The sequence below is a fragment of the Rhamphochromis sp. 'chilingali' genome, assembly GCF_963969265.1.
Source record: "Rhamphochromis sp. 'chilingali' genome assembly, chromosome: 12".
NCBI classification, from domain to species: Eukaryota; Metazoa; Chordata; class Actinopteri; order Cichliformes; family Cichlidae; genus Rhamphochromis; species Rhamphochromis sp. 'chilingali'.
In genome coordinates, this window is record NC_137939.1 from 2,877,628 (window position 1) to 2,891,719 (window position 14,092).

The 14,092-nt window shown below is 41.7% G+C and overlaps 1 protein-coding gene across 7 annotated transcripts in view; it reads right to left on the bottom strand.

The window, feature by feature from the left end:
* Window positions 1-263: 263 nt before the first annotated feature.
* The window catches only part of znf385a (zinc finger protein 385A), a 55,518-nt gene continuing 41,689 nt past the window's right edge, over window positions 264-14,092 (bottom strand). For all 7 annotated transcript variants that reach the window (XM_080898287.1, XM_080898289.1, XM_080898286.1 and 4 more), the window contains 5 exons: window positions 11,276-11,450; window positions 4,731-5,090; window positions 1,276-1,460; window positions 920-1,012; window positions 264-614 (listed from right to left, as the gene is read on the bottom strand). In XM_080898287.1, the coding sequence (XP_080754413.1) occupies window positions 366-614; window positions 920-1,012; window positions 1,276-1,460; window positions 4,731-5,090; window positions 11,276-11,450 (1,062 nt within the window). In that variant the 3' untranslated portion in view covers window positions 264-365. The remainder of the gene's footprint in view (window positions 615-919; window positions 1,013-1,275; window positions 1,461-4,730; window positions 5,091-11,275; window positions 11,451-14,092) is intronic.

Sequence of the window (14,092 nt, forward strand, 5' to 3'; positions counted from 1 at the left end):
GTAGCTATTGAGGTGGCCACAAGAGGGCCACAGTGCAAGGGAGGGACCAGGAGGTGAGAAATGTACAAGGGAGTTTGATGCATAATGACTATCAATCTCTGATAATTCCATCTGCAGATCACTCAAAAAGTCTTTTGAAATGGAGGGAGAGTGAATGGAGAGTTTCAGGTAAAGGGAAAAATAGAGACTTGTACTCCTTTCCACTGTTCCCTTGCTATTCTCTCAGTCAGATATTTATATTATCAGATTCCCCCCCCCCCCCCCCCCCCCCCCCCATCAATTGCTGTTAGTTGATCATGTTTGTAGCTTCACAGTGTGCTTTTGGAGTGGATGTTCCTGACTGGCTGAAGTCAGATGGTTATGTGTCAGTAAGGAGAGAAGAGGATTGGCCCGTGAGTGGTGCGGATGGGCCCCGGGGCAGGTCTCAGGATTGCGTGGCTGAGAGGCGGGCCTTGCAAAATGTGATGAGGTGGATGGTGTGCGGGAGCAGCCGCGCGGAGAGCCAGTGGGTTTGAGGACGCTGCGGCGGCCATTGCTGCCGCAACCGCCAAAGGGTTGGGCAGCAGCCCGGCACCCAAAGCTTTGGTGAGATCCTTGGAGAAGGTCAAAGAAGACTAAAAACAGAATCAATAACAGTACAAGACAAGAGAGAAAGGAGGGGGGGGGGGTAACATTGATTAGTTTCAGAAGGTCAACACATGCAAGTGAAACAACTGTACACCATGCACTTTTGTAATTCAGAAAGTTCAGTTAGGTTGAGGTAGGAGGATGAAGACAGAACACCTGATGGGCTTTTGTGGAGATCAAACCAACTCCAAAGCTTCACAACCTTAATGTCCTTAAGTATCACTGGCTATCTGATCTCTGGAGTTCAGGTGTGCTTTGTCATAGGAGCTAAAAATCAGCAGTAAAATGTTACCGTTAGATCAGCTCCCCTGTGCTTCTTGTGTCGGCTGAGGAGAGGGTTAGGCTTGCCCGCCATACCATCCCGGTGCCTTCGACTTGATATGTGCTAAAAAATAAAGATCACAGCAAACTGCATTACTTTTCCTATTGCCTTACACCATGGACACTGACTGGAGAAAACATAATGAAAAAATACAGCTATGTAATTACACAATTGTTTAACTTGAATAAACATGAATAAAACAACATAATTTAAAATTTAGAATATTGACCACTGAATTGATCTTGTGCTTAACAAAAAAAATCAAATCTAAATGCCTGTCTAATCTTTAGATTTTAGGTACAGAAATATATCCACTGCTACCTTACCTGTTTTAGTTGCAGTTCAGAGTTGACCCGCACATTGCAGATCTCACAGTGGAAGGTTCGTTCCTGAGTGTTGGGGTCCACCGGCCCTCCTCCCTGCTCTCCACTGGGCTTGGGGCCCAGGCGGGGATATGCCTTTATAGGGCCCAGCCCGCTCCGTGCCTCCAGGATAGTTTTGTGTTTCGTACCTGCACAGAAAGAAAGAATTTAAAAGCTAATATAATAAAATGAAATAATAAGGTGCCAGCGAAACATTAATTGTAACATATGAGTCATACTGCTTCCACCTGTCTGAAGTAAAATGAGACTGGACAGAATTTCTCTGTAGTTAACATTGCAGAACAAAGACAGTGAAAAGTGTCACATCATGGCAGAAAAAAAGAAACAACCACAACTACAATCCACTGGCTTGAATAACCACATAGCACAGCACAACAGAAAGAATGAATTCTGCCTGAAGTTGTAGAGCAAAGCTTTCCCCACAGGAGGGCAGCAGTCACCCATCTGTGCAGTTAGTGATCTGGAAGGTCAACTCAAAGCCTTTCTAATAATAACCTAATAATATAAGTGATTCATGATGTTTGACTCAGTGGAGTGCGTAGGATAAGGCCAAATAGTGTGTACTGTACAATATTACATCCATTATCCATGATCCACATCTGGCATTATCAATGAAAACGTGAATCACTGAGCCTTTAATAGAACATTAAAAAATACTGACAATAAATGTCAGTGTTTGGAAATTTAGGGGCACATTTTTATGAGATGCAGGCTTGGTCTGCTCTTTAAATGGCTCTTCAATCAGGCATTTGTTATGCTGTAAGAGCATGGCACCCTGCTTTGTACCGTTTGAAGAGATCAGTATTATTCCAAACATTAACACTGCTGAGCAAAGAAACAGGGCAGGTTACATAGCAGATTGTAGCAACCAGACATATATTACTGAAGCTCCTAGAGCCGTTTCTCGGAAATGAAGCCGTTTGACATAAAAACAGATTAGCCCCTTTAGATGTTTGCTCGACAGAGCCCATTTGGCATGACGTTATCTACTCAGTCATGAGTCAAAAAATGAAAATAAATAAATAAAAAGCTAATTTCCTATTAACAATATGTTCTTCATTTGGACAAGTCCTCGACTAGCTGCAGCTGCAAAAAGGACATCATAGAGAAATATGTTTTTGCATACTGCATATTATTGTGTGTGCTAAAATAGTCTCTCATTAAATAATCACACATTTTGTACTTGGATGAAACCTCCCACTCCATTTTACTGCAATGCTCCACTACACTGAAAAACAGCATTCAACTGTCTTTGGCTCTGACTTTGAAATACTAATTTGCCCCACTCCCTAAATTCCCTTTGAACAGTGTTAAGGTTACAGAAGTTGGACAAGTCATCTGGGTGGGGTGGAAGTGGGGAGCATGGAGGCTGTGGGCTTCAGTGTGGAGAAAGGTTTGCTTGTGGCCAAAAATGTGCTCTTGGGTGCCTGTTTTTGCTTTTGTTCTATTTTGGTCTGGCAATGGCTGGCCCAGTGGAATTTTTTTTTGTCTTTGCAAAGTTGACTCAGGGTGTAAACCAAACAAAAGGGGACAACATTGTTGCATGAATGTTACATGAAGTAACATGACTTACAAATCTTTATTCCTGTTTTCATGGTTTTGGGCAGGTCATGGTGTGCCACGCACACTGTTCATGTCTGGGTGTCTGTGTGACATATGCTTCCATTTTTGAACCCTGCTAATACACACAGCTCTGATTTTTAGAATGAGTGAACTTGATTGTTTCCAGATGGCTTTCCTCGTGCAGTTTTAGCTATTTCAACTTTTAGTCATTCAGGGTTTGAACTCTGGAGCCCACTGGGTGCCAGCAGGCTTTGACCCAGGATCATGTTTAAGCTGTCTATGATCTTTTTTAATACTATAAACACAGTAAATGTGCAAATGTTTTCTTGCAGACAGATACAACACAAAAATACTGATGTGTTTTTGGGAAATTGATAAACTAGTAATCAGAGGGTCAAAAAATATGAATTTCCAAAATATACAAAAGGTAATATATACATATTAGTGAATGCTATGGCAATATTATAAGTGCAGCATTTATCACCTGCTTTCATGTCTGACTCAGCCGGCTCAGGCTGAGAGTACTCTAAGCAGAGAGGAGTCAGTCCTTTATAAGGTTTATTTGGGGCCTCTGTCTGTGGTGAAGTTTAAGTGTACTTCATGCATGTGCATGTGCATATACTATACTCCCATAAGACAGATAGAAAGCCCAGCACATACATATTGTCCTGTGAGACATGCAGCAGCTATCCAAGTATGCAGTGCAGAAAGGATTATAGGATGCAGCCAGTTCCTCGAGGTATATGTAACCATGAAAGTGTTGTCGTGTGAAAGCCGTCTGACAGAATATTTAAACCCATATTATGGTGAGCTCACCCACACAATAACCAACATTTCCTTTTATTTTCTCATTCATGCTGTGGTTTTAACACCTTAAACATCACATTTCTTCTGGATGCTCCCCGCTGCTAAAATCGAATCTTTCAGCGGGGAAGGTATATTTACACTAATTGTGCCAAGAGTAAAATAAGAACGTAGGCTTGACAATGGCTGGGATTCCAGTATTAAAGACTGGACTGACACAGGTGAGGTACAGATGACCCTTGAAAACAAGCAATCCTTGGTTACAGCGGCCAAGCATGTCAATATTAAAGTGATTCATCTGCTAATTAGTATACTTTTAATGCTCTCTACTAAATTAACAAAAGCAAAGAAACTTACCAGTGCCATTTTTAAATACACTAAATATGTTAAGGTTTGATAAAACCGAGTGTAAATTTATAACATAAAGTCTTCAAAAATTAAATTTTTTTCACATAACACCTTCTGTTTTAGTACCTATGAGATGCTACAACAACTCAGTAATGTGTTTTTAATCATCATTCTCATTATTACTGAATTTGCATTAGGGCTACTGCGATAATTCCAGGAACTCAGTAGATACTTTGGGAGTTGTTTAAAAGACAACACACTGTAAAATATACAAAACTATAGCTGCCAATTCAAGTGCACAACAGCCTCAGTGAAATTCAAACTGGGCTTTCAACAAACTGAGCAATTCTTTCAGTTGATTATCTGGAAATGCAAAAAAAAAAGAAAAAGAAAAACAAATTGTTTAGACTTGCTACTTTTTGTGATTTTTAATTTCTTCCTTAGGAATTCAAAACAACATCTCTGCAAGTGTTTGCATGTGTATTTCTTGGCTAAAGTCCAGGCAGGATGTGATACATTTTGTTTCCATCAAAAACACTGTGGCTTGTGCAAACAGAGAGGAATCCAAGCCAAACTTCATAAGAACAAGAAAGGCGCCACAGTTAATTCCAGATGACTGTATTTCCCGCTAAATTCAGGAAAGCTCAACTATTTCAGCATATCATTGCTCAGAGATTACTGACCTTTGTTGTGCGCCTCCAGTTGTGACAAGGAATTCACAGCCACCTTGCACAGTGCGCAGTACAACAGCTTCTTGGCCTTGTCCTCCTCGGTCTCTGGGTTGGATGGGCTGTTTGAAGCCGAAATGCCAACGGCTCCTGAAACCGGGGTTCCTGATCCAACCTGCTCTGAGTTGGTGAGGCTGCTCCCGCAGCCTGGGGAAGAAGAGGTCGGGGGGACCAGTGGAGGAGTAGGGGTGGGAATGAGAGGGCACACTGATGGCACAGGGGAGTCCATGGGTGGGGTAGGTGGGGTTTGAAGAGGTGGAAGGGGCCCCGGTGCCAGTAAGGGTCCATTTATCCGTGACATAGGCCGTGTTTCATCTAAAAAAAAAAAAACCCAAACAAAAACAAAACAGACAAACAAAGGAAATTATAATGAAAGTCACATCCATCCATCCATTGTCTTCTGCTAATCCTTACCATAGCTGGAGCCTACCCCAGCTTGAAAGTAACACATTAAATGTAAAACTAAATAACTAAATAAAGATGATTACGAAGAACAAAGAGTTCACAAGTCAAACAGCAATAAAAAAAAACATGGAAACTCTGTGTAACCACATCCCTACCACTCCCAATTAAATATGGAAGCCAAAGTCTGCTCTATAGATCAGAACAACCAACATAAAGCGCATAAAGCACATTTAGAAGTGCTTTTTATTTCCTATACTGCAACCCATAATTGGTCAAAAGAGTTCCTTTTAATTTGAGTTACACATAAAGTAGATCAGAGGAGGAAACCATATGACCCAAATATAAGAACGGATGGGCAAGCGTTTAATGTTTCCAAGCTTTTTGAAGTTTTCAAGTCAATTTGTCAGTGCTGTGGGCTCATCTTATTGAAATGTTTCCAAGGAAGCAGATAATTGAACCTGAGCATGTTTTGGCTTTTCCCCTCTGTCCCACCCCCGTTATTTTTGGCTGGGATAGAAGTAATAATGGCATTTGCTTTGTCAACGAGCAATACATGCAATCCAAAGAAAATATCTTTAAGTGAGCGCTCCTCTCACTTTTTCTTTTCCATGCCCTCTGATTTTCTTTCTATAGCTTCCTCACTGCACATGTTCATGGTTACATTTTCTGTATTTATCGCACAACATGTTTATATACAGTATACGTTTCGGACTAGCCACCCACATACCTTTGAGCTTTCGGCATTCACTAAGCACTCAGTGTTAGCTGAAGAAAGACATCTAAATTTGGATGGAGTATTCAGAGCTACCCTCATTAGCAGGGACTATAAGGTCTTTCTCCAAAATCCACTCCACAGGATACAGCGTCAAAACCAGGTCTCTATGGATTAGGGTACTAAAGGGATGATATATGATATTTTCTGGGAAGAAAACAAAAATTCACTCTAATTGCTTAACTTCCTTTTATAGATTCTATCATGCGTTCACAGAGCATGTGATTTTTTCACATGACAGAGACCATGATATGTTTATCTATTGTTCCACTTTTAGTCTTATGACTTTATATTGTTTGGTATATTCTGGCCTGGCTACCCCATTGCATCATCTCTCATGAAGATGCCATTGTAAGTGCTTTCCATTCCACTACTTTCCAAGATTAGAATTCCCTCTCTTTCCAGATTGGAAGTTTCCAGCTGCAGAGCTGCTGGCTGCACAGAGCATTTCTCAAACAGATGTTCCGTTAAAAAGAAGAAAAAAAGGACTATCTCTAGCTCTATGTGGCATTGAGGATCCCATAAAGCAGTCCTGGATCAAAGTGCTGTTTGAGGTTTATGACTCATAATATGCCCACTTTTTCACAGCACTGACTGAACATGTTAAGCTGAGTAAAGAGCTTGTACCTGTAAGTGCAAAAAGGCAGCATAACAGAAAAACCAAAGTAGTTATCCGCACTGTTATGAGCTTTATGCACACTTAGGCACGTGTCTGTGCAAAGAAATGTTAAGAAACAAACCCCAAATCCACATCTATAACATTTGGTTTTGGTTAAAATCAAGTGGGAATGGTGTTGGCTGGCCAAATAGTAATGAGGGACTTCATGATCCATGATGGCCTGGAGTTCTGCCACACCAAACCAACATCCAGTCACTATTGCACCTTATACAGCACTACGGTAAATGTGTCATGCACTTTTCCCCCTTTAGGCTTCCAGGCCAAAACAATTCACAATCCACTGAAAATCATATTTCATTATATTAAATATTTTTATGTCATTTTTACTGACTAAAATTTAAATCATGAAACATCCTCTCAGGGTAGCAATACAAAGCGCTATTTTTTCTTACCCCAAGATTCCCACTGTCAGTTACTCCATTGTTTAAGAGTACAGGATACTCTCTAATGAGACTTGGCTCTCTATTGGCTAACTGACCATTCTCTCTGCTAGCTGACCTCAAATTACAACAGAAGACAGTGTTATTCATGGGGAGAGGTCAACAGAAGGATAACTCAATCCAGATGCTTTACACTATGGCCTGCTATGCCTGTATTGCCTTGATCCACTTCAGGAAATTAAAGCTGGTATGGTATGCTGTCCATGTGGAAAAGTTTTGTTGTTTAAGCTGCAGGATTTAATACAGTGTTTTCTTCAATCCATATCCTTAATCCCTATTCCTGAAGTGTGAACATTTATTTTGTCTGATATAATATTATTTGATACAGCGTGATGTTTACACACCATATATAAAGCACATAAACTGCATGTATGTGGCTGTGGCTTGGGAGGTAGTGCAGGTCACCTACTAATCGGAAGGTTGGTGGTTGGTGGTCTGTGGTTCGAGCCCTGGCACAGTCTCCAGACTGTATCTTTGGGCATGAAACTAACCCATATGAATATGTGTTAATGATAGATAGCACTTGCATAGGAAAAGCAGAAGAAAAAGTGCTTGTTTAAATGGGTGTGAATGGGTAAATGAGCCAAGCTGTAAAAAAGTGTTTGACTTAGAGTAGAAAAGCGTTATATAAAAACCAGTCTATTTACTGAAACAAGAGAGTTATTGTTGGTATGATTCTGTTGTGTGTAGGTGGAAAATTACACAGGGATACTTTTGCTTTGTTTACTTTAAATGCCAAAAGAAACTAATGTAATATAATCCCCACCCTCCCCCCTCATGGATCCAATGTTCCCCCACCCCCATAAAAAGATGCTTGCAGTATTTAGAGTTATAAGTCATCATCTTACTTGTCAGGCAAAACTGCCAGGAGGTTTACGGCAGGACTAGTGTACTGACTTTAAGTGTGAGCGGTTTGTCTCTTTGTGTGTGTGTTACATGTGTGCCATGATTAGGCAGGATGACTCTGAGTGTCACCACTGCCCCCATCATGCCCATTCTCAATGATTAACGAGCTACGAAACTCAATGCTGGCCTTACAAGAGTTGAGCCACATTCATAATGCATTTGGGTGCCTTTTCCCTGTCTGGCCTGCATCCGAACCCTGAGTCATACACACACGGACACACACATAAACACACCCACACAGTCATCCCATATCAGGTACTGTTATTTCAGGCAGTTTCATCAAATAATTCACAAAGGAGGTAAAAAGCTTGTGAATTCCCAGATTTCCTCAATTAGACTCAAATGCTAACAATAAACAGACAGAGGATGGAGCAAACATTAGCTCAGTGTAACTCAATACTACAGTCACCTCATAGCCATGAAATTTGAACCCTCACATGAAAGTCATCTGTTTAATTGACCTTGGGTGTGTGCGCCTGTGAATGTTTGTGTGGACCAAAGAGTGCTATAATATCAGGGTGGTTTTAACAGAGCCCCTCATTAGGATGGGAGTGTCAGACGGCAGAGGGAGAAAGAGGAAAGGAAGGAAGGAGGGAAGACCAGAGTTTCTCTCCAGTACAACAGCTGGCTCTCCATCACTTGCAGGCTCAGCCAAACCTCAGCTCACCAGTCCAAATTTCTCAGAGCCAAGTGCCTCCTTTTTTGGGGACAACGCTAACCACATATCCTTTGACTGGTGTAAAACTCACGACCTGCTCTGAAAATCTGTAAGGTTCAAGAAGCACTCTTTAAACAATATTGAATAACCTATCACTGTTTCGGCCCTCAGCAAGTTTGTATATGTACTCTGTTTTTGATATGTTAATCACAAATTATGGTGAATTCTTTTTCACAAACGATATATCTGATAGTAGCCCAGACTATCTGAATGTCTAAAATGACATTGATATTGTATGAAATCTGAGAGCAACAAAGAAGCTGTTGATAAGAAATGTTGCTCAGCATCAAAGACAAATACTGCTCTATGTTATGAGGTGAATTCCACCAAAACTCCACAGCCCAAAAAAATGTCTGTTCCCCAGACAGTAGTTTCCCAGTTTTGAAATGGACATCTGGCTCTCCTCCGAGAGACCCCCCCCCCCAACCACTGAGATCACACTCAGGGCATGCATACACGAACATATATACACACAAACAAGCATGCAAAAAAATCAGGAAGAGGCAAGGTTCCAAGGTCACAAGAAAGACCCTTGGTTGGAAAAAGGCATTTTTCACATGTTGCTACTTTCAGAGCTCGATCATTGCAAGCTTGTTCGGCTTCTCATGATCTAGGAGTTCACTGCAGGAAGCTTCACTAATGAGGACTTATCTTAGCTGACCTTAGATCCCCTATGAGGGAAGACAGCACAAAGGACTGGCCTTGGTACTTGCCTGAGACTAACTATAAGAAAACCTTAAGTGTTATGTTCATGGACAGAAAGAGACACTGAAATGTGAAAACCTTTGCTTCTTCGCTCTGGCATGCTGTATTGAGGCTTTTTCTGGACCTGAGTTTCATCTTTTAATTTATCGTGTTTGCTCTGTGCCCTCCCATCAATAAGGTGGAAATGTCTGGTAAACAGTAGGCTACAGAAACCTTTGTAAATGTCACCAAAACACGACTGGTCTGTTCATTGGCTGGCGTTTGATCCGAGACCAGAGTGGTGGCACTAAGGGAATGGAAATGTTTGGTGCACAGAGAAGAATGGCAGACGCGCACAGAACCCAGCCTCTAAATTATACTGTGAAATGCAAAGATGAACCAGAGGGATAAAGGAAAGACTAAGACAACGGGAACAAAGTTAAAGATCCTTTGCTAAAGAAAGATCTTGCACTGCTTTGATCACGCCTTGCATCATATTAACTAATAAATTAATCTGCTTACAGTTAATTACTTTTCATTAAAGTCAGATCAGCTGCTGTTTCTGTCCTTTTAAAGGCTGGATGAGATTTTCGTTTATTCATTTGTCTTAATCAGTCTTAGGACTCTTTACTGACAAGTGGATGGTCAGGCAACGTAGTCTATGTTGAATGTGGTATACATGGTGTGGTACCTCCCAGTAGCTTACTACTGTACAAAGACACACCACACACCACAGAGCGGTTGATGCAGAGAAACTGCCATGTTGCCATACCATGTTCTCCTGCTCATAGACTAAATGGACTGACACAAACCAGATTTAGATTGAACAACTAAATAAAGTCTTGCTGTTTATCTTGACTAACACAGAAGATTAACTCTGGCACAGTAATGATGATTCGATCAGCCTTTCATGTCATGTTTGATTTCAGTGTAAGAGGTCTACTTCTACTACACCCTACTGTGACTGAAAAGGATTTTTTTAAATGACCAAAAGTTTTGAAGCATAGTTGGGAAAAGCCAAAATAGTCTGGATGTCAGTGGAAAAAAGAAAATTCATACAAACTTTGTGGCATATTGTAATTGTTTTGAATGGGAAATAGACTCCTGAATATCCTCTTGTCTGAAAAAACTAATCCATTATGAAAGACTCTGGCCAATTAAATTCAGACCTGATCAGGTGAGGAAAAGCAGAGCTTGAATCCCACATGAAGCCAAAAGTCTGTCTTTTATCAGACTGGACATACTTTTAGTAGGCGGGGTATTGAGAAAGAGAGTGGAGAGCTGCAGGAGGAGGGCAGTCTATTTTCAAATTTTGTTGGGGTTGTTTTCCTTTTGTATAATTCTGCCTACTTGAGCTTGAAGGCTCAATTAGGTTTAATAATATATGTTTTTGTGACTAGGCAGTAAAGGCAATTTGAACTTATTGCTTCAGCTATTTCCAACTCCTAAAGGTCAAAGCAACTTTCCCGATATTCTGAATTTCAACATTTTCATCTGAACTCTCATTACAATTATACTTAAAAGACTCCCCCAATACTGGCAACTAAAAAATGTGTTCAGCTATTAATCTTCCAAATTAAATGTTTATTTTTTAGATTTTAGGTGGGACAGTCATTATCAGTCTCAGCAGTTTGTGGAACCGCACTGTCTACTATAAGATGTGCTGCGGCTAAATCCGACGACAAATAGAGACGAGATGCTCATAAAAACAGCAATACGCTGCGGAGCCACTGTGATTAGACACTTTTGTTATTCTTGCATATTTTTCCATTCATTTTCTGACAAAGACCATAAGCTGCCGAACATCCTGCGTGGACTGAAATGATTATTTCAACAAGGTTCCTCCCGAGCCTTTTCCCAGTTTTTGCTTGTGGCAGTAGTTTTCTGTTCTCTCACCTGCTTTGCTGGGCTCACTGTCTGGGGCTGCGCCAGGAGCTCCAGGCGGAGATGGGGAGGAGGTGGGGGGCAGGGTGTGAGGTTTGTCTCCTTCTTGAGGACGACTCTTAGAGGTCTCGATGCCTTTGACTCTCCTGGCATGGCGGTTCCCTTTGTAGTGGGCTTCTGCCTGGCTCTAAAGAAGAGCATGGAAAGGAAAACAAGTTATTTCAACAGTGAACACCGATGCCAAGATGCCCAGGTATATAACAGGGTGGAATTAGACTCGGTGTGGCACCTGGCATGCATGCATGCCATTATGACAGCACGATATTTAATATACTCTGGGGACTAAAGTCATGATGAGCAGCAGGCAGTGAACAGAGAGATAGATTACATGCAAGATATTAAGAGAGATGCAATGATGAAGTGACTGCCTGCCCTCCTTGTCCCCTTATTTGAATTAAGAACAAATTATGAAGGTGTGTGTTGAAACATTAACAGTATAGGTTATGTGGAGGATTGGCTGAAGTTGCCATGCCTGCTAACTAAAGGATCAGGAAACTGCCATATAAGCCCAGAGGGTGCATTAGTCCATTTCTAAGCCTTCCCTTTCTTCCCTTTCTTATAGAATATGCACAGTCTTGGAGAAAAAAAACAAAACAAATTTCCCACGTGTGGGACTAATAAAGGTTATCTTATCTTATCTTATCTTAATATACATCATCTTACTACACGGCATCAATGCTGTTGTCTTTAATATCTGGCAGGAAATATAAAATAAGGATCTGCACGCTCAGCCGGCATTCCAGCAAAGACAAAAAATGCTGCAGAGATTTATTATGGAAGTCACTGTGTCCAATCTCCTGATGACATGCTCTCTACTGCCTAATGTGTTTGCTCACTGAGTAAACAAGCGAGTTATTTGTGAAGAGAATATGGGACATTATGGGAGTCTGTTTCTAGCCTCTGTGTTACTGCACAGATGTTTGGAAGTCGGGTAAAATGCGACGTATGTGATGCGGGGTTGCTATACATAGCTGTCTGGCTTCACAGTATGGTGACTATAAAACAGAAACACACGTTATTTCATTGGCTCACTGACTCCCTCTCACACACTCACACTCACACAAATATAGGATTATGGCCCCTTTTTTCATCACCCCTCTCTCACAGTATGTGTCCAACTATGAAAAAATAAGTAGCTACTTGCTGATACAGACATATTCAGTCAGTACTGCACTTGTAAGTGAAGTGAACTGATGTGCCATGGCACGTGCTGTGTCGGCCAAACGATTGCATCAAGGGACCAATGATGAAGATATTTATTAAGTAGCAGGATTACAGTTGGTTACCAGGGATGAGTCATTGACAGCTGCCTCAGGAATTTGACTGACACTTAGGACATCGTGCTGACCAGAGGCTCAAGTGTGGCGATAGACTGGCTCGGCAAAACAGGCAGGGGGTGATGAGTAATGTTACCGAACCCTGTTGTCTATATTTGCTTTGTGTGTGTCTGTGGGAGTGTGTGCCTGTGCCTGGCAGCATCTATCAAACGAGCTGGCATGGCAAACACTGAGCACTGGCTGAAGCAAGTAAGAAGATCACATGTTTCTTTTAAACCAGGATGACACATCAGGCTGTAACTGTACCCTGTCAAAGGGGTCTTAAGGACCTGCACTTGCAAAGCCTACAGATCAAGGTGGAGAGAGCTGCATGCAGGCAGAAAGGGGTGGAGGTGTAGACTGCTGAAAGAGAAGTAATCTCTCATGATGAAGAGGGGAATGTGGGAAGATTAAAAGGTATATGGCAGTGCGTGGCAAAGCGGGCACAGAGGTTTTCTTGACTTCTCCCAGCAAGTCAAAGGGATCAACTACCAAGCAGCTGAGTGTCACTATGAGGTCCTGGGCGGAGAGGAGGGAGGGAGAATGAAGGGAAAAGGAAGCACAGGAAACTGAAAGTCAGAGAAGGTAAACGCAAAAAAAGCTGCTCTCAGAATGGAAAGGATATAAAGAGACACAAATCTCAGAGAGAATAAAAACTGCACCACGCCAGTTTGTGATGCATGTGTTTCATTATGCAGAGAGTTTGAAGTGAACAACTGCTTTCCTACATGATCATCACTCTGAGGGGGGAGTTGTGTTATTAAAGCAGAGCTACTGCAGAGCTGCATTTCTAAAGGAAGAAATAGGAAGAGAGGGAGAAAAAGAAAAGAGAGACAAAAAGCAAGCAAGAAGCGAAGTGAATATGGTTGGAGGAGAAAAGATAAACGTGACGTGAGCAGGGAGGAAGCGGATGAAAATAAGAGATGCATATCAGCATACTGCAGCAGTTGTGACGCTGGTCAATGCAGCTCCACAGAGCCTGTGATGTCACTAATGCAGCGTGGCATCAAGGTTATTCTGCATAAACCACCATTAAGTTCTTTACACGGACACACACAATGCAGAGACAATGGGGCACAAACTGTCTCCCCCCTTATCCTTTCCTCCTGCCCCTCCCCTTCAAGTCTCCTCTCTACCACTTTCCCAACATGCACTGGGGCTGTCAGAGCCAGACACTAATCCATGCCCTTGACGAATGCATCTTATAATAAGTAGTGGCAGGCAATTTTGGGCATTTCCACACAGTAAATAATGCAGCATGAGAGAGGGAGACAGCCAGCAAGAAGGGGAAAAGGTTCTTTGGAGAGAGAGAGACAGGCAAAAGAAGAGAGAGAGACAGTAGAGAATGATCATATGGGATGAAAGAAATGATGGCAAAATGATGTGGGAAATGAAGAGAACGTGGGTGGGAGACAGGAGGTAAAGCAAGACAAATACAGTAGCCATGACATTC